Source organism: Delphinus delphis, chromosome X (assembly GCF_949987515.2).
Source record: "Delphinus delphis chromosome X, mDelDel1.2, whole genome shotgun sequence".
NCBI lineage: Eukaryota > Metazoa > Chordata > Mammalia > Artiodactyla > Delphinidae > Delphinus > Delphinus delphis.
In genome coordinates, this window is record NC_082704.1 from 100278726 (window position 1) to 100306715 (window position 27990).

At 45.4% G+C, this 27990-nt stretch overlaps 1 protein-coding gene across 1 annotated transcript; it reads right to left on the reverse strand.

The window, feature by feature from the left end:
* Positions 1 to 9383: 9383 nt before the first annotated feature.
* Positions 9384 to 10424, reverse strand: LOC132418372 (melanoma-associated antigen B1-like). Its single transcript, XM_060002185.1, has one exon. The coding sequence runs from the start codon at positions 10422 to 10424 to the stop codon at positions 9384 to 9386; it is 1041 nt and encodes a 346-aa protein (XP_059858168.1).
* Between the last annotated feature and the right edge of the window lie 17566 nt (positions 10425 to 27990).

Below are 27990 nucleotides of genomic sequence, written 5' to 3' on the forward strand. Positions count from 1 at the left end.
CCCTCCCCGCTGCTACTCTTAAGCTGACACCTCAAACCTCCCTGCGATCCAGGAGAAGGAAGTGAAGGGGTGCCTCAGTCCACCTCCCTGCCAGGGGACACCAGAGCTGCGAGCTCAGTAGGGTCCTTTCTATCCTGAGTTCGTTGCGATCATCATTCGAGGTCCTCACCTTGGCTCCTTAAAAGGCTTGGAACCACTACTCTCCATTTGCTGACTGGTGGATGCACCTTCAGACTAAGGACCTCACCTCTCTTAGACGTGATATAAAGAAGTGAAGCAGACGCTCTACCTGACAGTCCTTCCCAGAGATTTCTTGGGCTGAAATCCAAGGGTTGGGCTGGACACTTTGAGTCCTAACTCAGGTTTCTCAATTGGGCTCCTGGTAGAGAAGCTCAACTTTTGCCTGAATTGATGCCTATATGATAGTAAGAGCCAAACCACCCTGTGTCCCAATAGGAGGAAGTGAAGATGACCGTATCTAACTAAACGTGGTCTCCCAAGAATGAAAGCTATTGCAGGCAGGCTGAAGTCCTTGTGGTCCCACACAAGATCCCAATTCAAGGTCTAAATGTGCCTCCTAATAGGGTCTAAGATTTCTCCCTCTGCTGACATGGGACCACTCTCCTCAGACCAAGACCCTTATTTCCCTGTTAGCCTGTAGTGGGAACTGATGGGCATTTCTGCCTGACATCTATGCTTGAGGTCTCCCAGGGATGCTAATAGTGAGGATTCTTTGTGGCCTGAATGCTTTCATGTGGGACATCCCCACAGTCCTCAAGGTTCTCACCATGACACCTGGCATAACCTGAAATCCTCCCTTGCCAACCCGAGGCTGCCCCCTTTGACCTGGTCTCTCACCTCCCTGAGATGTCCTGGGAATAAGTGAATGCAACTCATGTCAAAATACCCAATTCTCCCAAGCCTGAAAACAGGGCTGGTGCTTTATGCTGCCCCGTTTCTTGTGGGAGGGGCCCCCATCCCCACTCGGTGTCACAACCATGAATGCTGTTGAGGACTAGCTCCCTTTGCGGAATTGGGCTTATTCCATTAGACCAAGGCTCTCATCTCCCTGAGACCATCTCCAGAGGAGATGAAGGGGCACCACAGCCTGCCAGCTCCTCCCGGAGGCTCCTCTCCTGAGTTTGGGAGCCATGAGGTAGCCCTCATTTCCCTTCGTCACTAGAGGGGAATTTAGGTCACTCAACATCTGTCTACCTTGCTAGGGCCTCCTAGAGCTGAGAGCAGGGGCGCTGCTCACTGTGGCCCGCTTTGGGGGTCGAGGTCTGCTCACTAGCACTCAGGGCCCTCATCTAGGACTTAGACCTTCTCCATTTGTAGAATCAGCGCTACTCTCACAGACCAAGGCCTTCTGCCTGAGACATCCTAGGCCGAATTCAGCCCGATAGCTCTGCTGGGGCCTCCAAGAACAAGATCGCAGGGGTGGGATGCAGGTGGGTCACCTTTGCTATGGGGGGAGGGGTGAGGGAAGGTCCCTTCAGGCTACATTCAGGTCCTCACCGTGGCTCCGGACGAGTCCCGAAAACCCACGCTCGGACGAACAAACGCCGCGGCTCCCGGTCGGGCTCCTCGCTTCCGAAGCGGAAGTCGGGGGGAGCCGCATCCGGCGCGGCGTGGGGTCTCTGAGGGCTGACGGCAGGGGCGGGACTCTGCGGGCACGCCCACTGGTCAGGGGTCAGCGGTCCCTGCATCCTGCTGGTGCCTTCTATCAGAGCCTGGGACCCCTCCCTCTATGGTGCCGAGTCCTCCAGCCTCCAAACCAAGCCCTCACCTCCCCGAGGCCCTAGCTGGGGGAAGTCAGGGCGCTGAAATTCATAGAGCAAGGTTAGAAACTCAGATGTTACACTCTTGAGTCCAAGGTCTGTATAGCAGGGCAGGCATACTGGAAACTCAGGCAGGGTTTCTGTGTTGCAGTCCTTTTTTTTTTTTTTAATATTTATATATTTATTTTGGCTGCGCCGGGTCCTCGTTGTGGCATGCGGGATCTTTAGTCGCGGCATGGGAACTCTTAGTTGCAGCATGCATGTGGGATCTAGTTCCCTGACCAGGGATCGAACCGGGGCCCCCGGAATTGGGAGCACGGAGTCTTAGCCACTGCCACTGGACCACCAGGGAAGTCCCTGTGTTGCAGTCTTGAGGCTGAATTCCTTCAGGAAACCTCAGTCTTTGTTCTTGGGGCCCTCAACTGATTGCACGAGGCCCAGTCACACTATGGGTGGCAATCTGCTTTACTCAAAGCCTACAGATGTAACTATTAATCGCATCTAAAAAATAACTTCACAGTGGACATCTAGACTGATAACTGACTAAACAGCACAGCCTAGCTAAGATGGCGTACAAAATTAAGAGGTGGGAATGATAGGGAGGAATCTAGACTTGGAAATATGATGCTGCCACTAACTGGGACAAAGAATACAGGAAGAGGACGAATGAGGTTGGGAAAAAAAATCATGTGTTTATCTTTTTTCACATTGAGTTTGAGATATCCTTGAATCAGTCATCGTTGGATTTATGTTTAAAGCTTTCTGGGTAGGTCAGGGCTTGGGATAATAGATCTGGAAGTTAGCAGCAGATAGTTTGCAGTTAGAACTGGAGGAGTGGATGAAGTTACCTGGGGATAGATGTGGGGAGAAAAAAAATAGTGGACCGGATATGGTAACTTGGGGAGCACCAGTTCCCCAAGGGGTGACGGAAAAGAAGTCCATTGAGGAGGCAGAGAAAAAACAGATTGAGAGGCAGAAGAACCAGGACAGGGCAGTGTCTTAAAAACTGTAGCAGACAGTGCTGTGCTCGCCAAACCCAATTCTATATTCCTTCTTCTCAGGCACATGGAAAACTCCATTTTTCAGACCCCTTGAGGCTAACCGAGGATTTATGACTGGTTTCAGCCAATGAAATGGGAGAAGAAGTGATGGGTTTGGCTGAATGAAAGAACAGCCCTTTAGAGACTCTCTGTCCACTCTCCCCTGCCTCAGTGAATAGGTAAGCCCCAGAGAAAACCCCCAAATGCCCCTCCCTCCCCCATAACCATTGAACATGTAGTGTGGTTGAGAAATAAACCTTTGTTGTGGTAAAACACTGAGATTTCAGGATTAATTTGACACTCTAACATAACCTAGCTTATCTTGACTAATACAGAAGCCAAGGCAGCAGAATATTTTGCAAAGGAGAGAACAGTCACAACAGTCTCACATGCATCAGTGTTCCAGAACAGAGACCCTTCCATGGATTCCCAAATGTGGAATAATTAAGCCAATAAGTCCAAACAATTTAGGGGGTCTCTCAATCATAACAGTCTGACAGGGAACCTGCATTGTCTTTTGGCTTTAGCAAACAAATGTGCTCATCAGATCAGTAAAATGTAGAGTTAACTTGAATTGGACATTGACATCACAACACATATACACATTTCAGTGTACTAGTCTTGTGGTTTGGCTTGAAATCTTGAGGTGATGACATAAATTCTGATTGAATTATCTTTGCCTTAGTTCTCCATTTATGTTTTGCAAAAAGGGTGGTTTCAATATTTCCCCTTAGTACAAGAGACCCCAATTTATAAACAACTTTATCCTATATATTCAGTTACGAAGTTGATTGTTTAGCGTTCTGGGTGCCCTTTCCCAAGTGGAAAGAAATGATAAAGGATGATTAGCTTCCCAGGCCATATCCCACCACCTACAGTGCAGCCAGACTAGAAATGCATATTATTCCAGGACATAATTATGACTTATGTTATTGATTCTAATCAATGAGAAGCAAACTAAATGTCATTTTACATAAGGCACAACAATAGAGTCAAGCAGGAAGCTGTGCCAGATATACATGCATTATACTTGAAAAAGGAGAATTCCAAATTCCAAAAGTACATTGATGTAAAATAAAGGAGGTCCAACTGGCCTAAATGCACACATCTAATCATAGATTCCACATATTTGTATAAATAAAAATGAAATCTCTGATGAGACTAGTAATTATGACATAAAATGTTCCAGCTACAAAACATTAAGCTAAAAAAAATCACTTAAAAACTATAAAATATACATGAAAACAATGCTTTGATTAGGCAGCATTTCCAACGTATTCTGGTCCTTCTTCCACATATTACTCTCAAATGAGATCATCACAATCTCTTTTCTTCTCAGATTTATAGAAATTACATTAAGAGGTATCCTTGGATACCAAACAATCCTTAAATCTCACTTAGTCCAAGATGTGGTCAAAGCTGAGTTCCTCAGTTCTTCACTGCTTAGTTATTTACTAATGATAAAACATAAAATCTCTCTCTTTTGAATTACCTCATTTATCCTATACAAATGGGGAGTGAAGTATTAAGGCTAATAAGTTTTTCTGATAACCATGGCTTGTATTTAAACATTAATACTTTTTATTGACCTAATTAATATTAATGTAAATCATCCGATAGTGCTTTAGGGACTACAGAGGTGACAGATTCCCTCTCAGAGGTTAGTATTTCTACATTGTAGTTTTTAAGTGTTAAGGTTATCTATAGGGCCCGTATTCTTCCTGTATTAAATGTCAATTAATCCTTCAATGAAAACTCAGCAAAATGCTTTGATAATAAAATAATAGTTAACACATATATAACGCTTATGAATTCGTGGGCACCGTGCTGAATGCCCTACACTTAATTCACAAAATAATCTTATAGTTAGGTATTATTATCATCACAATTTTACAGATAAGAAAAGAGGCACAAAGAGGTTACGGAATTTACCCAAGATTACACAACTAGTAAATGGTAGCGCTGGGATTGAAAGACCAGGTGTCTGGTTCCAGAATCTCACGCTCTTACGAACTACATATCGCCTTTCTAGATGGTGCGAGATAAACGTGCTCCAGAACTATGTTGAAACTCATGAACTATCAGGAACTTATCCTCTGATATAAAATTTCTCTTTATCAATCCACCAGCTGGAGAGAGAATAGTCTATAGGTAATCTTTTTGTTTTCATTCTGTAGGAGAAATAATCATGCGTCACTTCACTCTTCTTTTGTAAATTATTTGCTTATTTTTCCCATTTTAAAGGCTTCCCTAACGTCTGTAATTAGAATTTCCCATGCCTTTTGAAGTTTATTTTTCTTAACCTTAAAAATATTTTTAGGAATAGTATGTGCTCCCTGTGGAAGACAAAGAACATAAAAAATTAAAATATGAACTGCTAGCCCTTAATGTACTTATTAGTAAACTTCCACTGCCCAATGTAGAGCCACAAAACGTAGCATCCTAACACAACAACTGTTTGTTCTCACAGATCTACAGGTTGGCTGAGGGGCTCTACTTCACGCTGTAGCTTAGGACCAGAGGGCTGGCTGGGACCTTTTCTAATGGTGATGACAGTTTTAAAACGTGAGGTGGGTCTTACAAGCTGTCACAGAAAGATCTTGCATTCACTTCCATTAAGTTACAAGAGCAAGTCACAGTACTATATGTACACTGTGGCCCCTGTGTTTTTAAAAATTCAACATATTTTTGTAGCACATCTATGTACAAAGAAGCCTCAAATCAGCTTTAGAATGACACACACCAGACAGTTAATTGTGGTTACTTTTGAAAAGGGGGCTGAATTTTCGAGCAATGTTGTAAGGGGGGAGATTGTGATTTATGTGTGTAAGAAGTTTTTATAAGAAGAATATATATGCTATGATTAGCTCTGTCATTAAAACATTTAAATGAGCCTAAGAGAAGAAATAGTAGTTGTGTATCACTCGGATTAAGTAACTGCTAACTGATGCAACAGAGAAAACCTGATATCTGAATGACTTAACACAACAAAAGTCTGTTTCTTGTGCACATAAAATCTGATGAAGGTTGGCAGAGGCTCACCGCTCACAGATGACTCCGAGATCCCGGCTATGTACGTCGCGTGGCTCCACACCTCAACACGGGCTCTCTCTGTTTGCTGCTGAATGGAAGAGAAAGCACAGAGGTGCCATACTGACTCCCTCGTGCCTTGGTCTGGAGGTGACCCTTCCTAATTACAAGTGGACTGGGAATATAGTCTCCCCAGGAACCCAAGGAGAGCAAGACAGGATGTGGATGAGGTTTGCAGTCTCCCATAAACTGGTGTATAGTGTGTGCTCAATAAAGAGCAACTACTGCAATTGCTTATGACAACAACCCTCTTAGTTAGTTGGAGGAGTTTCTGAGAAGGCCAAATTTACCTTGAAATTCACCAAGTTTTTCTTGTGCATACTATGTAAGACATGTTTTCAAATACAGGATTCCCTCTAATTTCCAAAAGTACCCTGTACATCTCAGCAGAGAGGGCTTTCACCAATACCTTTCTGCATTGCCAATTGCAATAACCTGTGTAACCTCAGTAGGCTGGGAATTTTCTCCTAACTTTTGGTTGCATGGTCAAAATCATAGCCACCCATCACCTGACTGAACATACCTGAACACCCGAACAGGTGCCATTAAGCATATTGAACAAACAGCATCTCCCCTGGGACCGATACAGACAAGGATTACTGGGAGGATGGTGAATTACTTTTCCTTGTTATTCAAAGCTAGCATGTCTGCCAAAGAACCATTTTCCACCTCCAAGAAGGACTCCAAGATGGGTTTTTAGGAATTCAGCCTCAGCAGATGTTTGTTTACACAGTGATTTCCTTGGTCCCTCCTCCTTTACCACTTAGGAAGAAGGCTTTGGTTTTGGACCCCTTAATTAAGTTCACTCATCAGTGTATGGATTCAGTGGCCAGATTCAAAGAAGACACTTCATTAAAATCCTACTGCAAATATCACGTTGTTTCAAACAAGGCCTCCCTAGCCTTGGGGTTATAAGCCAAGGCCCTGTAGAGTCCATACCAAATCAGAGTCTCGTCACCAGCAGGCTTGCAAACACTGAGAATGTGGTGGAGGCACCCAGTGGGGATGAGGAGGTGTGTAAACGTCACTGTCTGAAGTGAACAGATACACGGAAAGGGCAGCTGCTGTCCCAGGGGTCCACGGTGACGAACGGGATCTGCGGGGAGTCGGGATGCTCCGAGTCAGGGGAGGGCAGGGCATATGGGCTGTCCGTTCCTCCGGGAGCTGAGTGCAGCCTCCAGAGGAAGATGCAGAGAAGAGCTGGCCAGCAGGTCAGCTTCCAGTCTGGACACGAGGGCACACTGGGGAAGACCCAGGGGCAGGGCGCTGTGATGCCGCAAAGTGCTGGGACTGGACCCCCGTGCCGGGACCGGGGCAATCAGCTCTCAGGGAAGCCTGCGGCGAGGGGCAGGAGGATCCTAGGTAAATGAAGCCCACAGACAATCCCCAAATGGTGTCTGATTCTCATGTTCACCTTCCTTCTTTAGGCCTGCTTTTAATATTTTGGCTACAAGTTCCTCTTTCTTACTGCCTGAGAGACGTCACGGAGCAGTGAGAGGAGAAATGGATTAAGAGACAGAAGGGCTGCCTCAGGCTGGGAGGAGTGGAACAGTATGGGCTCTGGAGGAATTCAGACCGGGCTGTACTCCCGGTTCTGTCACTTTACCAGTCCGGAGAATACTGCAAGTTCTTTGTCTGCCAAGTGGGTTTGATAAGCCTCATCTTATAGAACTGTCGGAACATATGTGATATATGTAAAGCACCTGGCACAGTGGCTGGCGATGTCTGGGTCTTTCATGCATGGCAGTTATTATGATGCTTATTTTCATACCAGAAGAGACTGGTCTTCTCTGTCCTAGAGATACCCTCATCTCTAGGAATTTTTCATTTTATCCAGGAGATGTCAGAGACTATGCGGGCCTCTAGGACAAAGAAAGCTGAATTAACCAAAGTGCTCCTTAGCAAGTAACCCTGAGTACATTTTCCCTAGCAGAGAATATGTTGTTTCATTTGTGGAGGCGGGGGTTCCACCAGGATGCAAATCAAACCTTATAGAATTTGTGTCAAGGACCAATAATTCCCCTGCCTCCCAAAACCCCCCCGATTTTCATGTGTTTCATCACCACCAAAGTCTGGGCCCATTTAGGAGTTCTGCCAGATTACACTCAAGACAAACAAATCTCATATATTAACGCATATATGTGGAATCTAGATAACTGGTACAGTTGAACCTCTTTGCAGGGCAGGAACAGAGACGCAGATACAGAGAACGGACATGTGGACACGGGGGAAGGGGGGTGGCATGAATTGGGAGATTAGGATTGACCTATGTGCACTACCATGTGTCAAATAGACAGCTAGTGGGAACCTGCTGTACAGCACAGGGAGCTCAGCTTGGTGCTCTGTGACCACCTAGATGGGTGGGGGGAAGTCCAGCAGGGAGGGGATATATGTATACGTGTAGATGATTCACTTCGTTGCACAGCAGAAACTAACACAACATTGTAAAGCAATTATACTCCAATTAAAAAAACCCGATAACTAATCAATGGAGCGGGCTGGGGCTCCTCCAGCCCAGGGCACAGAGTGCCAGCACAGGGGCTTCTCAGCATCCCACCACAAAGGAGACAATCTGCATAAAACACCTGGTTTGTTTGGGCACCGTGTTCACCTGCACCGGGGCAAAAGCACTGGACCCCTGCTCACCATTATCACAGCCTCATCTAGCCCACCACGCAGCCAACTTAAAATTACCTCCCAAGGAGGGATTTGCAAAATAACCAAACCTCAAAGTGTTCTGGCTAAGAGAATTTATACTTCACTGCTCTCATCTGGACTCTCTCCCCACCATCCTCACTGGGTTTTTCCATCACACCACCTTCCTTATATAATAGCTGCTCTTATACTCTCAACATCTACAGGCAAGTGCAGGGTCTTTTTTATCTTAGCATCATCACTACCAGCACAGAACCTTCCAAAGAGCAGATGCTCAATTACAGATGGGAATCAATGAGGCACTGAGTGAGGAATGTAACTTATTACTATCTAATTTTGTCGGCATTCTTGAATAAGCTAAGGACATCTAGGTGTATATCTTTGAATTTTACAAAGAGAAAGACAAAGGTGAATAAGACAAACCAAAATTTGACTAAACTTTACTTTGCTTTCATCCATTTTAAAACCACAGCATTCTTTCACATTTCCGAGAAAATTCCTATTCCAAAGCCATATTATCTCAGTCCAGAACCCCAGAAAGATGCAAGGAGTTTTCACATCGTACTACACGGTACCTAAACTCTTACGCTTAAACCTGATAAACAACAACAAATATGTGATCCATGTCATTTATAAACTTGGATTCTGAATCTAAAGAAACATTCTACTAAAAGAAACATTTGAAAGATACTAGTGTAAAACAGGAACACAAAGAAGATATATATTATGATCTTTCCAGCCCCAGCTTAGCCTCTCACTACTGAAAAGGTTGGCAGCGTTGGTCAAACACAAAGTGAAGAAGCTGCCTCAGACCTCACTAAGGGTGGGAGGAACTGCTAGACATGACCTTGGAAGGCGCACTGGCCTTGATACGAGTTAGAGCCCTGGCTGCAGCTCTGGCTTGGGATCGGGCTCTGTCTTCCTCATCTCTCAAAGCGTCTTCATAATGGACTGGAAAGGCACTGGGGACGGTACCAGCGACCCTGGCCACAAACTCCAGGACTTTCATCTTGGTGGTTTCAGCGCGGGCTCTCCGGCCCCACAGGAACTCATAGCGCAGGGGATTGCTGTCGCGCACCTGACGATACACCAGATACTTTTCCTGCACCAGATCTTCTGTGATAAGCTTCCTGGGCTCCCCAAAGATTATGTGACACCTTCCAACGTAAACACCCAAACCACTCAGGAATTCCCAGATCTCCTCCGCAGAGGCACGGTCGCCATGCAAGAAGATCACACCGAGTAGAAGCATCAGAAGCCCATTCTTCCGAAACCGCCAGCCACTGCTCCGACACCCATCATCGCTGACATGTAGCTTGCTGCCAAGGGTATAGGAATCACCACCCGGCTTGACTTCCTTCAACTCTAGACCAAAGATCAGCTGAACGCACTCAGCAGCTCTCCTGAGGATATCAGGGAACTTCCCCTTGTACCTTTTGTTCACAAGCTTCAGCAAGTCTGCCTTTATAATGGGCTCTTCCACTGTATACTTCTCCAGCAGGAATTCTGTCAACCTTCCCACCTTCTTGATCAGAGGATCTCTCTGAAAGCTCTCACCAGAGGCTGAGGCGCGGGAGGAACTTTTCCTTGCCTGAACCGGGCCCTTGGCGCGCACATCAGATCCTGGGCCTGAAACCCCTGCAGCACGAGAGCTAGTGGCTGTGGCTCCCTGAGGCTCCTGGCGAGTGCCAGCAGCAGGGGAGCTCGGGGGAGTACCCCGAGAAGGAGAAGAGGGGCACGAGGGCGACTCTTCTCTCTGTGCTGCAGTGGCCTGAGCACCCCCGAGATTCTGGGTCTCCCTCCGGGCCTGGTGGCGCTTCTCGCGGGCACGGAGCTTACTCTTCTGCCCCCGAGGCATGACTATGGGCAGGGACAGCAAGCGGGGGAGTGGGCAGGAGAGCAGGTGATGCTGGAACCTGGAGGAGGGAAGGTGAGAGGGTGTGAGCACCTTCAGCAGGGAGGTCCCACCCTGACTTGAAGAAGGCCACTCTGCACGTTTCCTTGAGGGCACTGCTCTAGGAACCACTAGGCTCTTTCTTGTTCTTGGTCAGCCTGTCCCCTGAGAACCCAGTGTAAGAAGCGAGAGTGAGTGAGCCTCAGGCTACAGCCTGCCAGCCCTGCCTGTGGCTGACGGCGGTGACCACAGATCCTGGTAGGGTAGGCCCTCTCTGGGTTCCAAGGGTCCCTTTCGTTCACAAACAGGATTGTCACATCGACTCTTGGTAGGGCCGGGACCTCTTTCCTGTGCTGCTCTAAAGGTGACACCTCAAAGCTCCCTGGGGCCCACGAGAAGGAACTGAGTCATGGACACTGTCAGGGTGCACAGCGCTGACAGTTGTGTGGGGCCTGCTCTGTCCTGAACTCGCTGGTCCTCAACCATTCAGCGTCCTCATCTTGTCGACACCAAGGGTCTGGGACACCTCCTGCTGCCCCTGGTGTGGCACCTTCAGACGAAGGATCTCGTCTCCCTTAGAAATGATACAAAGAAATGAGGAGCCTCCGCCTGACAACCATGCTCTGGGCCTTCAAGGGCTGAGCAGAGGCCTGGGCAGGACTCTTTATTATGCCTTTGATTCGGTGGAAGGGGGGTGTGCTACCTTCAGTCGTCATTCACAGTCCCCACTGGGTCTCCTGGGAGGATCTGGGGGCTCCTTTCTCTCTTGACTTGAGGACATTTCCTCACAGTACGGCCCACAGCTCCCTGAGACCGAACAGTGGAAGTGACGATGGCCTTATCTGGCCACAGCGCCCCTAGTCTCCAGAGGCTGAAAGTTGCAGCAGGCAGGCTGAGGCCCTATAACGTGTGGTCCTCCCTCACGGTCCCCATTTCTCACTCAGGGGAGGGTCTACGGTTCCTCCCTCTGCTGACCCATCACACCAAGATGCTGACTTCCCTGTGAGTTCCGAGTGGGGAACTGATGGGCACTTGTGCCTCACATCTGTGCCTGGGGGCGCCTCTAGGAACGACAATGGAGAGGGACTCTGCGCGGTCCCCGCTGGCACGGGGTGGACTTCCCCCCCCAGTCCTCAGCATCTTCTCCGTGAGTCCTGGCAAATCCCGGAAATCCTCCCTCCGCTGATCTGAGTTCACTTGCATTACATTAAGATTCTCACCTTCCTGAGATCCCCAAGATGAAAGAAAGGGTGAGCCACTGCCAGTCACCCCCGTCCATGCCCTCCCTGGGTTGGTAGCAGGGGCTGGACTCCACGGGACCCCACTGTTGCGGCATCGTTGGCCTCTTTCGCCCTCACTCAGACGGCATCTACGCTCCTCCCTCAGCCCACCTGAGTCTTCTGGCCTCAGATCAAGGCCCACATCTGCCTGGGTCCCTGGGGCCCGAAGTGAGGGGTGACACATCAGGCTACCTCTACCTGGGGTTTCCCAGGGCTGAGGGGGGTGGGAGTTTGTGGGCCCCCACTGCTTTGGGTGGGTCTGCATCTACATCATCCCTCAGTGTCCTCACCCTGACGCACAGCAGGACTTGGACATCCTCTGTGTCTTGACTTGACGTCTATCCCCTCATACTAAGGCCCCCAACTCCCCGAGACCCGCTAGAAAGAAAATTTTCTTGTCTCTCTAGCTACAACTGTGTGTGGACTTGCAATGCTGACAGGCAGGAAGAGATTCTGTGGCCCTCACTATTGTGGTGTAGGTGGTCCCCTCAATTCTCAGGGTCCTCTCCTTGGTTCCTGGCATTACCTGGAAATCCTCCGGCTGCTCACCTGAGCCCATACTCCCATCAAGGAGGTTCCTCACCTCCCTGCCATGGTCCGGGAAAACATGAGTGATATTCATCAGGTCACCATGCCTGAGTCTCCCTCCCAGGTCTGAGAGTAGGGATGAGATTCTATGGGGTTCACTTCTTTCTGGGTGGGGCTCCCTCATGTTCACTCAGTGTTACCACCTTGACTCTCGTTAGGAACCAGGCTTCTTCCCTATGTTGAATGAGGCCTCTCCCATTAGACCCAAACCCTGATGTCCCTGAGACCACTCTTGGAGGAACTGAGAGGGCAATTCAGCCTGAGAGCTCTAAACCTGGCTCTCCAGGGTGAAGGCCGATGTGGCACTTTGTGGGGTGTTCTCTGTTCTGGGGGAGTCGGTTGTCTCATTCCTCGCATAGAATTTGTGCCTTGACATCGATCATGGCCTGGGACTCCCCTTCTTCTGCTGAACCGGGAAGCCAGCCCTTAAAGTAAGGCCCTCATCTCCCTCAGACCCCACAGGCAGAAGTTAGGGGGCACCTGAGCCTGCCAGCTCTGCCCTGGGCCTCCCGGGGCTAACGGCAGGGGCGGCATGAGATGCAGCTCTCTCCACTGTGTATGGAGCAGTCTCCATTTCCTCACTCAGGATCTTCACCTTGACTCTGCACCCTGCCTGGGACTTTGCCCTCTGCTGACGTGAGCCCATGACCGTCAGAAAAGGTCCTCATCTTCCTGGGACCTGAGCTTACAGTCAGAGTGAGCCTCATTCTGCCAAAGCTGATCTGGGGCTCGGCTACGCCTGGTAACAGCAAGGGTGGGACTCTCCGACCCCACTGTTCTGGAGTTGGTGGCTCCCTCAGTCCTCATTCAGGACTCTGGCGTCCAGTCCGGGTAGGGTTTGGGATTCCTCCCTCCACTGACCCGAATCTACATGCCTCAGACCGCAGCTCTCACCTCCTAGAGTAGCTAGAAGTCGGGGGCTCCACATCCCGGCTACCTTATCTGGGGACTCCCAGGTGTGAGAGCAGGGCTGCTGATTTGTGCAGTTCCCTGTTTTCACGAGAGGTCTGCTTACTAACACTGATGGTCCTACCTCTGCTTCTTTTAGGGCCAAGTCTCCTCCCTAAGCTATCCATCCATCCATCCATCCATCCATCCATCCAACTACCTCTTGTTTTACATTTCACACCCTTTACGCATTTACTTCGTAACTGGTAGTTTGTATCTCTTAATTGTCCTCACCTAATTTCTCTCTTCCCCCCAACCACCTGTTTGTTTCCTGTGTCTATAACTGTTCCTGTTCTGTTGTTTGTTCATTTGTTTTTTCAGCTTCCACGTGTAAGTGAAATCATACAGTATTTGTTTTTCTCTGCCTGACTTATTTCACTTAGCGTACAGAACACCCTCTTGGTCCACGCCCCCGCCCTTTCTTTTTGGCCGCACCATGTGGCATGTGGGATCTTAGTTCCCCCACCAGGGATCGAACGTGCGCCCCCTGCAGTGGAAGCGAGGAGTCTTAACCACTGGACTGCCAGGGAAGTTCTGCCCCCTTTCCATAAAGGCCTTTCTCTACCCGAATGTCCCCTAGCCCCCAACCCCACTTCCCACCCCAGGCAGAAATGAGGGGTTCTCTCAGCCTGAATTACTCTAGGGCATCGCGCGAGTGAAGGCGGGAGGGGGCCCCGTGCAGTCACGCCTTTCGGAAGGAGGGACCCTCGTCAGCTCTGAAGGTCCCACTTTTCACCTGCTGGGGACAAGACTACACCCTTTGCCTAAGGAGCCGGCCCCTCTAGACAAAGGCCCTGCACTCTCTGAGGCCCTCCAGACGGCAACTCCTCTGGCATATACGTCATATCAGGGTCCCACGCTGCTGATGGCAGGCAGGGGCGGGAGGCAGGGGTCACCTTTGTTATGGGGGGAGGGGGGAAGGAAGGTCCCTTCAGCCTACATTCAGGTCCTCACCGTGGCTCCGGACGAGTCCCGAAAATCCACGCTCGGACGAACAAACGCCGCGGCTCCCGGTCGGGCTCCTCGCTTCCGAAGCAGAAGTCGGGGGGAGCCGCATCTGGCGCAGCGTGGGGTCTCCGAGGGCTGACGGCAGGGGCGGGACTCTGCGGGGATGCCCACTGTTTAGGGGTCAACGGTCCCTGCGTCCTCTCGGTGCCGTCTATCAGAGCCCGGGACCCCTCCCTCTACGGTCCCGGGTCCTCCAGCCTCCGAACCAAGCCCTCACCTCCCCGAGGCCCTAGTGGGAGGAAGTCAGGGCGCTGCTCCGACCATCTCTGCCTGACAAGACGGGCGCCACCCTGTGAGCCTCCCTCCTTGGGGGAGAGACCCCCTCATTAGCACTGAGGGTCCTCACCTTGACTCTGGTTATGGCCAAGACGTCCCCCTCTGCAGAACTGGAGTCCGATCCTGCTAGATGAGGCCCTTCCCTCCCTGAGATCACACGGTGTAGTGGAATAAGTGAGGACATGGAAAGGAGACGTGACCCATGAGCCCGCCCCCAGCAAACTGGGGACTGGCGAATAAGCCAGACCTGCAAACAGTCCTGATTGCTTTGAGCCCCCCCGGCCAACCGGGGGCATGCGAATAAGCCAGAGCTGTGAACAGTCCTGAATGCTTTGAGCCCCCCCCCCGCCCCCCCGCGGCAAACCGGGGGCCTGCGAAGAAGCATTGAGTGCTTTGGGCACTGATCCATGAGATGTCCTCAGTATAATCAGAATGGTGGGAACGCAAGGAAATGTCCTTGTGCTACTTCAGTATAATCAAAATAATGGTGGGAACTTTGTGCTGCTTTTGCGCTCAAGGACGAAGCACGGCAGGTTCTCAAGAAAGCCAATTATTGCTTGTATAATTAATAAAAACATAGGTTGCTGCTTTGGCATTTCTGAAACGTTAAGAAAACACGTCTTAAAGTGTAAACCTAGATAATGCTTTAATAAAAGCTACCACAGCAGGACAGACGGCGCTGTTTTGCCTGAGCGAGCGGCAGCCCTCTACTGCTGTGCTTCGGCACAATTCATCTCGTGTGATGAGCTTACTTTCGGCCCTGTCATAAGATAAACTACAACACACGGGTGGAATGAGGGGATGACTCAGTGGTAGCTCTTCTGGGTCTCCCAGGGCTAAGACCTGTACAGAATTCTATTTGGCCCCCTCTGCTTTTGGGGGTCCCCTCATAACAGCCAGGTAATTTTCTTGACTCTTGTTTAGGCCTGAGTTTTCTCTCTGTAGATCAGTGGCTGTCCCACTAGTCCAGGGTCCTCAACTCCATGAGACTCCTCAGGGAGACTGAGGGGGTTCGTCTACCTCAAACATCTGTCCTGGGCATCCCAGGGCTGACAGCATTCGGGGGATTTGTGGGACTTCTCTGTTCTGGGGTGTGTGGTTCCCTCATTCTCATTCAGAGTCTGGTCAGATACCTGACCAGCCTAGGGACTCCACTGTCTGCTAACTTGAGGCTGCTCGCATCAAATCAAGGTACTCCCGTTCTGGAGACCTCCAGCTGGAAGCCAGGATGAGCCGCATCCAGCCAGGACTGTTCTGGACTTCCAAGGGTTGATGGCCTGAGTCAGACTTTACAGAAAACCCCCTGTTCTGGCTGGGTCCTTCCATCATTCCTCAGTCAGGGTCCCTACCTTCATATCTATCGAAGACTGGGACTCTTTCTGCTTATCTCCTTCCATTGTTTTTAGGCCAAGGCTCTTAAGTCCCTGAGAAGTCTGAAGAATACGTGAGGGCATGCTCAGCCTGACAGCTCTACCTGAGGCTCTCTAAATCCAACAGCAGGTAGAAGCCTGTCTAGGTGTGACTCCCTGTATTCTGGGGTGTTGGTCTTCTAAGCCCTCTAGTATTGAGGCAATCCGCTTGGCTCCTGGCTCTTGGATTAAAGGTTTCCTGAGAAATATCTCATCCTTGCAAACACCTGAGCAGTTTCCCCTCTGCAAACCTTGGTCCCTGCCTTAGGAGCGATGTGAGATGGGGAAGCTAAAGCATAAGGCAGGAGTTCCAGACAGGTGGTATTGTATCAGGGGAAAAATACACTGATATTTTCCTTCTCTTCACCAGCCAGACCCAAGAGCCTCATGTAAATTCTGTTCTGACAGATTTATATTTTATGGGGAAGGGGCTGTCCAGGATGATTTTGTGAGCCCCTGATCTTTTGAGGTTATCTGACACTGCATATGAAGATGATCAGTCACTGAGTATTACCTTTCTTTTCTTTATTCATGCCTGTCATTTACATTGGTATTCATATTGCTCTGGGAATGTATTCCAACCCAGTAGCATGAGCACAGTTTTTCTTTTATTTATTGCCTGAGATGCATTTTTAAGAAGAAAGAGGAAAACTGAATATAAGAAACACAAGGTGGGCCTCAGCCTTGGAGAATTGGAATAGTGTGGGCTCTTGATTAATCCAGACCCAGGATCTAGTTTCAAACCTGTCCCTTAACAGCCATATGAATTTGGGTGCATTACTAAACTCTGTGAGCACCGGGCTCTGCATCTATGAAGTGGGTTTGCCAAGCTCTGTCTTGTAGAACTAGTGAAAGGTGGTTAATATGTGTTAAGTGTCTGGCACAGTGACTGGCCTGTGTTGAGACTTCAACGTGGCATTTATTACTATGATTAATTTGGACCCCATGATACCACCCACTCTGCTGGGGTTGGTTTTTTTTTTTAAAACTCCAGGAGAAGCCAGAAAATATGTGGCAACCTAGAACAAAGAAAACCCAATCATCCAAAATGCCAATTAGCAAGAAAAGCTAAGTAATATTTCCCTATTACATGATAAATTATTCAATATGGGTATAAGATATACTTTCCCAGTTAGATACAACACAAACCCCCTAAGTCTGTGTCAAGGATCACCAACTTCCCTCCCTACAAGCAGCCCTTCCATCTAAACTACCCTTCTTTTCATTAATTTAACCATCACCAAAAACCCAGAACTCGTATAGAGTTTATCAGATTAAACACGATAACTTAATTTGAATGCCCTTTTGAAGGAGAGGGCTCTGACCCTCCCAGCCCAGTGCAAAGGTGCCCAGTGGCTTCTTACCATCTTGCCTCAAAGGAGAATTACACTTATTTCTCAGAAACTCCCTGAAGACGATGTGAATGAAACATTTAATTTGCATACTGTGTTCTCCTGCTCTGGCACAAGAGCACAGGACACATCCCATCCCTCGCACAGTGATATACTTGCCCTTCATGAACAGGCTCAGAACAGTCACAAGGGGGCTGATCTTCTGCATGCCCTTTACATAACTCAGCCTCTCATCTTAGGTGAGGTCCAGTTTTCTGAGACGGACATAGGAGTGGTGCACTTCTTTCACATCAACCTCAAAGACCAGCTCCATGTGCTCAGAGGCTCCCCTAAGGATCCCAGGAAGTGAAATGCTCCTCATCATTTTTTAGGGCATTATTCACCATGTCTGCCTTTGTGATGGGCTCTTTAACTCGATAACTGAGAACCAGGGAATTCACCACCAAAACCACTTTCTAGGCAAGAGTGTGTTGGGCAACTTCTTAGTGTCTGGCAAAGTGTATGGTTCTCTGACTTTGTTCCTCTATTTGACCACTGGAGTCCTGCTTGATGAGATGCCTATGAACACTCCTGACTTTGAGTCTTTGGGTCTCCTTGAGGGCCTGAAAGCATTGCTCATGCGTGCAGCACCACTGCTTCTGATACTGAGGCATGACCGCTGTTGTTGGTACCAGTAGGCAGGAGTGTGGGTAGAAGGCATGGCAATGGGCCACCACAGGCTAAAGAAGAGGAGGAAGATATAAGTGCTGTCAGCTGGTAAACTCAATTTTATTTGCTCTGATGAAGGCCAACTCCACCAGACTTTTCCTAAGGGCAGTGTTCTAGGGCCTCACAAGTCTCCTGTCCTGTTTGTTCCACAAGTACTTGAAGAAGGAACTGAGAAGGCATTTCACAGCTCAGCCGGCCAACCCAGTTGGAGACTTCCCAGGGCTCACAGTAGGGCAGGGAGAAGTGGGCTCTATTAGGTGCACTGGTATTAGAGTATTCCCCTCAGTCCTCACTCAGGGTCCTCACTGTGACTCCTAGCAGTTCCTGGGACACTCAGTCTACTGACCTGAGGCCATCTCCCTTCAGATCGAGGCCTTCATCTCTCTGAGACTCCTACAAGGAAGTGATGGAGACATCTCATATGGTCACCTCTGTCTGGGTCCTCCCAAGGTTGACAGCAGGGCCTTGACTCTGGGGGACACTCTCTCTTCTGGGGTAAGTAGTCCCCTCACCGCTCATGCCGGTTCTTCACCTTGACTCCTGACAGAGTATGGAATTCCTCCCTCTGCCTAACTGGGGTCATTTATCCCCTTCAGGCCTCACTTCCTTGAGTCGTCTGAGGAGAAAATAACACTGGACAAAGAAATATAGGACCTGTTTTTTTATTAACAGGATGTCTGGCAAACCTACCTGAGGGCGAAGTGAGGGTCCTTAGCTTGAAACTGTCTGGGCCTCCCAGGTCTCGGGGCAGGGGTGCAGCAGGCCTCTGGGGTTCCTCTCTTCTGGAGTTATATTATTCTCAGTTCATATGGGAGGTATTTGGAGAAATCATGGTACTCAGTGAAAAGCAAGTTTGAGGGCATGCCAGGGACCTATTGGGGAGAGAGTGACAAAAATGACAGGTGGAACGTCAGACTGTGCCTGCATGTCTTGCTGAGACATTGTTACAGGCAATCAAATATACCCCCTAATCAGTGCTGGAGTGGTGTTTACATCAGTATTTTCAAAAACAGGGCCTGTGAAGTAATAATAGGTGCTCTTCCAAAAAAGGCAAATTATTGAAATAAAGTTGAGTAAGTTTTAGTTTCTGGTTTTGTTTTCACTGCAAGACTTCCCAAAGCCCTCAATATGCCAATACGCACTGAGAAACTCCGAGAGGGATAATATAGCATGATGAGTTTTCTTAACATATTTGACCATGAAAAGCATGTCCTCCTGCCATTTTTTTTTTCACATCGAATCTCAGGACTTCAACACAGAACATTTTGGAGATGCTGTCTATGATGTTCCTGGCAGATCCTCAGCTTATGTTTTTCTGAATGTTTTCAGTTACAGTATAGTGGCCCTTGGATGGGGCAGGAAGACCAGCCAGGCACATTTTCAAAACAAAATGGCTGCCTTAGTGCCAATAAAGATGATATCTAAAGCACAAAGACCTTAATAAGGGACATGAAATATCAACTCTTGATACTTTTCCAAAATCTCAATTTAGAGTCAATAGGATGCAACCACATCCAAAACTTGCTTGAGATGCCTGATCATTGAGAGACATACTCTAAGGGTCATGTTAAACATAGGTCATCCTAAATTTCCCAAAGAATACTACTATGTTACAGCTACTTAAAGGAGAGTAGATGCATATTTTGTAAGTATCCAAACCTCCAGGGGGAAAATATGCTAGAGCTAGCCCAGCTGTAGGGGACCTAATCAGAAAAGGTGTGGGGCTTCCCTGGTGGCGCAGTGGTCGAGAGTCCGCCTGCCTATGCAGGGCACACGGGTTCGTGCTCCGGTCCAGGAAGATCCCACATGCCGCAGAGCAGCTAGGCCCGTGAGCCATGGCCGCTGAGCCTGCGCGTCCGGGGGAACACAGTAATAAGGAAGCTACACAAGTGCCTGCAATTCATCCAAGTGGTACAGGGTACTGTGTCTTTCAAAAGACCTGATTCTGGACTTCTCCAGATGTTAGGATTGAGGTTATTGGTATTCTTTCTGCTATTCTTACAGTGTTTAGTTCAGAAACTGGTGCAGGCCATGTTCCTGCAGAAGACACACATAGTTGATCTGGGAAAGACAAAGGCAGGGGATAGAGACAGGGGCTGAGAGCAATGACCCAGAGATGCCTGCAGAAGTCTAGAGGAGTACAGCTAAAAACACACATCCGTTTTCCTCTTTACAGTTCAAATAAATTTAAAAACTAAAGCAATTTCCTAGGCAAAGCTATAATGCAAACCCAGCCTTTATCTTGTGATTTGGACTTAGGGTGTACAGATAATTAGAAGTACGTTGATCTGAGCAAGCTACTTTCTTAAATGCTGTATTTCAAAGGATTTCAAATAAAAAGAGAAACAAGATGGTGGCTCAAGATAGCGGACATTTAAAAAAAACAGCATATAAGTAACATATTTAGAGCTATATTAGTGCATCTCTTGGGTAATTTCAGTATTCATTAGTGTCTTCATCTCTCAGTGGAACAAAACTCATGACTGTCGTTAAAATACTGTTTTAGTCATGTACTAGCTAATTAATAAAGATATTAAATATAACCATTTCTGAAACCAGTGCCTCCGGCATATATTTTAGCAATGCCTCTTCAATGGGATTTTAGTACTTAAATATTTCCCTCTATGATATTTGGATATGTATATGATTTTAAAATATTATAAAATTATTCATCAGGGAACTGTAACAGGGCTTTGTGACTTTACTAAAAATCTTTTCATTTGAAAACACACCTTTAGAGTATCCATTGATATTGGGAGACAACTTCAAGTTTTATAATTATGTGCTACCAAATACCATTCTTTCATTATAGAGCAAGAAACCCAGGTCAAAATAAAAACATCTCCATCAGGGGCTTCCCTGGTGGTGCAGTGGTTGAGAGTCCGCCTGCCGATGCAGCGGACACGGGTTCATGCCCCGGTCTGGGAAGATCCCACATGCCGTGGAGCGGCTGGGCCCGTGAGCCATGGCCGCTGAGCCTGCGCGTCCGGAGCCTGTGCTCTGCAGCGGGAGAGGCCACAGCAGTGACAGGCCTGCGTACCGCAAAAAAAAAAAAAAAAAAAAAAAAAAAAAGATAACTTCTATGCTTTCTTTAGGTGGTAGCTTTTAAAAATCCAAGGAATTAGAAGAACTTTTTGCTTACAGAAAGGTGAAAAACTTACATTCATTTTCAGGAAATCATGAAAGCATAAAACTCTTCTATAGAATATCAATGTCAATTAAGGATAATACATTACATAGAGTCAGAAGTACTGGTGTTTAGCGAGTTCACCTTTGAGAGACATTTGGCATAAACTAAAACTCAGCGGGAGAGGCCACAACAGTGAGAGGCCCGCATACCACAAAAAAAAAAAAAAAAAAACAACTCAATCAATGTTTAAGAGGATTATCAGTTTTTCAAAATTCCAGTTTAATTTTAGAAAATCATTCTTATGATTCTTCTAACTGGTTTTTCCATTTCATTGTAAAAATCTATTCAAAAATATTAATGTTTAAAGTGATCGTTATAGAGAGGGAGGGAAGTAGGAACAGCACAAAGAAAAATAACAATATAATCTCCACTACTCAGAGACATCTGCTGTCATCAAACTATTCTTTCTATTAGTTATTAGGCAATTTTGGAAGACTCTGAAAAAATCTCAGCTTGGCATACACAAACCACCTAGTGAACAATGGCAGACTCCTACCACCTAGTTAGTTCTTTTCAGTTTGCAGATGGGTGAAGAAACTCAGCCCCAAGAAAAGAATGCTGCCCTTTTAATTATTCCTCCCTACTTTTCTTCATCGAATGACTATACACTGCTTTGATTACTGCAGGACTTTGTTTAAGCCATTGACAATGATTTTTCTTTTAAAAGAAGAACCCTACAGAGAAAATAGCTTAAAAATTGCATAGGATATTCAGAGAGCAAGAATAAACGGAAACAAAAATCCACCGTCAGGATTTGAATTTCAGGCTTTGTCAGCGATTGACGTGTAGAATGTAGAACGTAATTTTTCTCCAGACTTTAATATCTACTAAACACCCAATGACCAAGTGACCTACATTTGTTAGATATTTAGTTAATGAGTTGGATTTAATGTGACATTTGCGACTGAAAGCTAGAAGTCTAGATCAACTGTCTGTGATCTAAAGAGGTGGGGCCTTAAGTTCTGGATTTTATCAAATGTGCATCCAGGTCCAAATCGATAGAACCAAGACTTCCCTGGCTTTCAGTACTCCACAGAAGGTGAAGACATAGGTAAGCTATTTAAAGAACAAAATGGACTCCACACTGAGTAATGACAAAAAAACACTATGGATTCAAAATCCAGATCAATATCAAATGATAAATAAAAGGTACAAAGATATTACAATACAAACGAATAGGTGTTGAAATTAAAGGAGCACTGTTTTAAATTAGAGCTCTGTTTAAATTAAAGGAGATCTTTGTTAAATTCAGAGTCCATTCACAGATCTAGAATGCACAGTCATGCTGCTGAGAGTCATACAAGTGATGTAGGGGGAAAGTGGATTTGTGTGTTTTGCAGTGAGTGGGATGGGAAACGGGAACACTGGAAGTAAAACAAAATGACAGGATACTGGGGAAGCGGTGGGTTCTTTCCAGTCTCTCAGCATTAGCTGAGGCAAAGCAATGGGTAACAGAAATTGTGAGCTCTTAAAAAGAATGGGTACCATACCCCCATAATTGAAATCACTTGGGGAGTTACTGAGAATACAGATTTCTAGGCCCACTGTAACCCAAGAGCAGCCTTGGAATCGAGATTTTTTCTTTTTTTTTTTCTTCACAGAGAATTAAAATTTTTGTTATTTTTTATTTTATTTATTTATTTATTTTTTGCGGTATGCGGGCCTCTCACTGTTGTGGCCTCTCCTGTTGTGGAGCACAGGCTCCGGACGCGCAGGCTCAGCGGCCATGGCTCACCGGCCCAGCCGCTCCGCGGCATGTGGGATCCTCCCGGACCGGGGCACGAACTCGCCGCGTCCCCTGCATCGGCAGGCGGACTCTCAACCACTGCGCCACCAGGGAAGCCCTATTTTTTATTTTTTTAACATCTTTATTGGAGTATAATTGCTTTACATTGTTGTGTTAGTTTCTGCTGTATAACAAAGTGAATCAGCTATACCTATACATATATCCCCGTATCTCCTCTCTCTTGCGTCTCCCTCCCACCCTCCCTGTCCCATCCCTCTAGGTGGACACAAAGCACCAAGCTGACCTCCTTGTGCTATGTGGCTGCTTCCCACTAGCTGTCTATTTTACATTTGGTAATGTATATATGTCCACGCCACTCTCTCACTTTGTCTCAGCTTACCCTTCTCCCATCTCGTGTCCTCAAGTCCATTCTCTATGTCTGCGTCTTTATTCCTGTCCTGCCCCTAGGTTCTTCAGAACCATTTTTTTAGCCTCAAGTGATTCTGATGAGAAGCTGACTTTGGAGCCACACTGTTACCCACACTGATGTCTTGTTAGCACTTCATTAAGAAGTGTTAAACTTTTAGAAATTAAGGTTTTCCCAGAAGATAAGGTGTTTTTCATTTAAATTTAAACATATTAATGGGAAGTCTATAGATATTCTGGAACTTCTCTGAAAATTTTTGATGATCATATTCAAGCGCTGAGTTTTCCTCCAGTAATGAATATTTTTAAGCTAGCTATGGACATTTATTAAAATACAGGCCTCAAACTGTCCAAATTGTGACAGGATGAATAAAATAAGAATGTCTCAAAATGTTACTTGAAACCCTCCTAGGGCACTATTAATATCTAGAATTTTTTGGTAGGTGAGAATAAAAACAGGTTTTAAGTCATATATAATATTCTTTTTCCATTCCTTTTAAAGACTTCATTTATTTATTAACCTCTTTTCACTTCTATCTTTATAATTAAGTTTCTTTATATCCTCACACTTACAGTTGAAAGTAGTGTCTGTAGGTTATGTGTAGAGGTTACATTTCATAGGTCACATTTCACTTGTTACTTAATTGTTCATGCATTTCCCCTCAAATAAATTTCCAGGAGGAGGAGCACAGATTTTACTTCTTTTAATATGCAGAATATTTAAAGTTAGTATTTTAAGTGTAGTAGAGTCTCAAAAATGACTTACCCAAAAGATGTTTTTCAACACTGAATTTTCTCAATTGAGAAAAGTATATATACTTGTGCTGTTCAATACAGTAGCCATTAGCCACATGTGACTATTTAAATTTAAATGAATAAAAATTAAATAAAATTTAAAATTCAGTTCTTTAGCTGCACTATCCACATCTCGAATGTTCAGTAGTCACATGTGGCTCTCATACTGGACAGCACAGATATAGAACATGTCCATTAATGTAGGAAATGCTATTAGAAAATGCTGATCTATACAAATTGTTTCTCCTTCTTTCCTCCCTCCCTCCCTCCCCTTCCTCTCTCTCTCTCTGATACAGAAGCTTTTCACTGCTCTAAAAAATTCCCTATGCTCCAACTATTCCTCCTTCCCCCTTTCTTCAACACCTGGCAACCACTGATCTTTTTGTTTCCATAGTTTTGCCTTTTCCAGAATGTCATATACAGTAAGTCCCCTACATACGAACCTTCAAGTTGCGAACTTTCAAAGATGCAAACGTATTATAAACCTATTACAGTACAGCACTATATAGCCAATTGTGTTAGTTGGGTACCTAGGGCAACTTTGTTGGACTTACGAACAAACTGGACTTACAACGTGCTCTCGGAATGGAACTTGTTCATATGTAGGGGACTTAACTGCCGGTGGAATTATACAGTATATATAGCCTTTTCAGACTGGCTTCTTCTGCTTTGTTTTGTTTTGTTTGGCTGCACTGTGTGGCTTGCAGGATTACTTCCCCGACCAGGGATTGAACCTGGACTCCCTGCAGTGGAAGCACGGAGTCTTAACCACTGGACCACCAGGAAATTCCCTCAGATTGGCTTCTTTCAGGTAACACTATGCTTGTTTCCGCCATTTTTTTTTCATGGCTTGATACCTCATTTCTTGTTATCACAGAATAATATTCTATTGCATGCATGACTGCATCACAATTTGTTTATCCATTCACCTACTGAAAGACATCTTGGTTCCTTCCAATTTTGACATTTATGAATAAATCTTCTATAAACATTCCTGTGTAGGTTTTTATGTGGACATAATTTTCAATGCATTTGGATAAATCCCAAAGAGCATGAATGCTAAAATATGGCAAGACTATGTTTAGCTTTGTAAGAAATTTCCAAACTATCTTCCAAAGTGGCTGTACCATTTTATATCTCCACCAGCAATGAATGAGAACTCCTGTTGCTCCATATCCTCACCAGCATTTGATGTTGTCAGAGTTTTGGATTCTGGCCATTCTAATAGGTGTGTAGTAGTATCTTATTGATGTTTTAATTTACAATTCTCTAATGACGTATGATGTGCAGCATCTTTTCATATGTGCCATATTTGCTAACTGTATGTCTACTTTGGTAAGCTGATTAGATCTTTTGCCAGCTTTTAAATTGGGTTGTTCATTTTGTTGTTGTTGTTGTTGAGGTTTAAGTGCTCTTTATATGTTTTGGATACAAGTCCTCTATCTGATATACTTTTGTAAATATTTTCTCCCTGGCTGTGCCTTGTCTTTGCATTTCTTAACAGAGTGTCTTTTGCAGAGCAGAAGTTTTTCACTTCAATGACCTCTAACCTAGCTATTTTTTCTTTCATGGAGCATGCTTTTAGTATTGTATCTAAAAACTCATTGTCAAACACAAGGTCACCTAGATTTTCTCTTCTGTTATCATTTTATATTTTTTATAAGTTTTATATTTTTGCATTTTACATTTTGGTCTATGATTGATTTTGAGTCACTTTTCTTAAAAGATATAAGGTCAGTGTCTAGATTCATTTTCTTGAATATGAATGGCAGTTGTTAAGCCCCATTTGTTGAAAACACTATCCTTTTCCACTGGATTGCCTTTGCTCCTTTGTCAACAATTAGTTGCTCATATTTGTGTGGGTTTATTTCTGGGGTTTTTGGTCCATTAAGTTGATTTGTCTATTCTTTTAACAACACCACACTGTCATGATTACTGTGGCTTTAGAGTAAGTCTTGAACTAGAGTACTGCCAGTCCCCCAACTGTGTTCCTTTACAGTGTTGAATTGGTTATTCTGGAACTTTTGCTTTTCCATATAAACTTTAGAACCAGTTTGTTGGTATCCACAAAGTAAACTTCTGGGATTTTCATTGGGATTGTGTTGAACCTATAGATTATGTTAGGAATAACTAATATCTCAACAATATCGAGTCTTCCTATCCAAGAACATGGAATATCTCTCCATTTATTTAGATCTTTGATTTCTTTCATCAGTTTTGTAGTTCTCCTTATATAGACCTTATAAAATTTTGTTAGATTCATACCTAAGTATTTTAATTTTTTTGCTTCTAATGTAAATGGTATTTTACTTTTTATACTCAAATTCTAAATGTTCGCTGCCGATATATAGGAAACAATAGACTTTCATATATTAACCCTGAATCCTGCATCTGTGCAATAATTGCTTATTAGTTCCAGAAGGGGTTTTTTGGTCAATTTTTTGAGATTTTTCTATATAGACAATAACATCACCTGCAAACAAAGACAGTTTTACTCCCTCTTCTAAATTTTCCTTCCTTTTCTTGTCTTTTTTTATTACATTACATAGGGTTTACAGTACAATTTATAATTGTACTGTACAATTTTGATAAAGAGTAGTGAGAGGGGACGTCCTTGCCTTGTTCCCCATCTTAGGGGGGAAAGTCTAGTTTTTCACCATTATGATATTAATTGTAGTCTTTTTGAAGATGTTCTTTATCAAGTTGAAAAAATTTCCCCTCCATTTCTAGTTTACTGAGAGTTTATCATGAAAGGGTGTTGTATCTTGTTGAATGTTCTTATTGCATCCACTAATATGATCGTATGATTTTTCTGCTTCAGCCTGTTGATGTAATGAATTACATTAATTGACTTTAAAAATTTTGAACTACCCTTGGATACCTGGAATACACATTTGGTTGTGGTGTATAATCCTTTTTATACATCATTGAATTTTATTTCCTAATATTTTGCTGAGGATTTTTGAATCTATATTCATGAGAGATATTGATTGGTAGTTTTCCTTTCTTGTAATGTCTTTGCCTGGGTTTGGTATTAGATAATGCTGACCTCATAAAATGAGTTACGAGGTGTTCACACTGCATCTATTTTTTGGAACAGATTGTAGAGAATTGGTATCATTTGTTTCTTAGATGTTTGGTGAAATTCAATAGTGAAACCATTTGGGCCTGGTCCTTGCTATTCTGGAAGGTTATTAATTTCAATTTCTTTAATAGTTGTAAGTCTACTCAGATTGCCTATTTCCCCTTGTGTGAGTTTTGGTAGATTATGTCTTTCAAAGAATTGGTCCATTTCACCTTTTATCAAATTTGTGGGTGTAGAGTTCAAAATACGGTTGACACTTAAACAATGTGGTGGTTAGGGGCACAGACTCCTTGTGCAGTAAAAAATCCACACATAACTTTATAGTAGGCCCTCCGTATCCATGGTTCTGCATTCAAGGATTCAACCAACTGTGGATCATGTAGTGTTGTAGTATTTATTGAAAAAAAAACCTGTGTATAAATGGACTTCTGTAGTTCAAACCTGTGTTGTTCAAGGGTCTACTGTATTCTTTTATTATCATTTTACTGTCCATGGGATTAGTAGAGCTGGTTCCTCTTTCATTTCTGATACCAGTAATTTGTGTCTCCTCTCTTTTTCTTTTTTTGTTTAAACCCTAACCAGCCTTGATTTCAATGGCAGAGCTCCAGCAACCTGGAAGCACCTCACCGAGCCTCTCAGTGGAGTGGGAAGGGGCAGGGAATTGGAACTCAGAGGCTCAAATCTTAGAGAAGGGTTGATGGCAAGCCTGGGGAGAGGCTGCATGACTGTGGGGAGTCCC

Bases quoted from the DNA above. Each gene is read 5' to 3' on its own strand.
- LOC132418372 (XM_060002185.1), bottom strand. From the start codon at position 10,424: ATGCCTCGGGGGCAGAAGAGTAAGCTCCGTGCCCGCGAGAAGCGCCAC.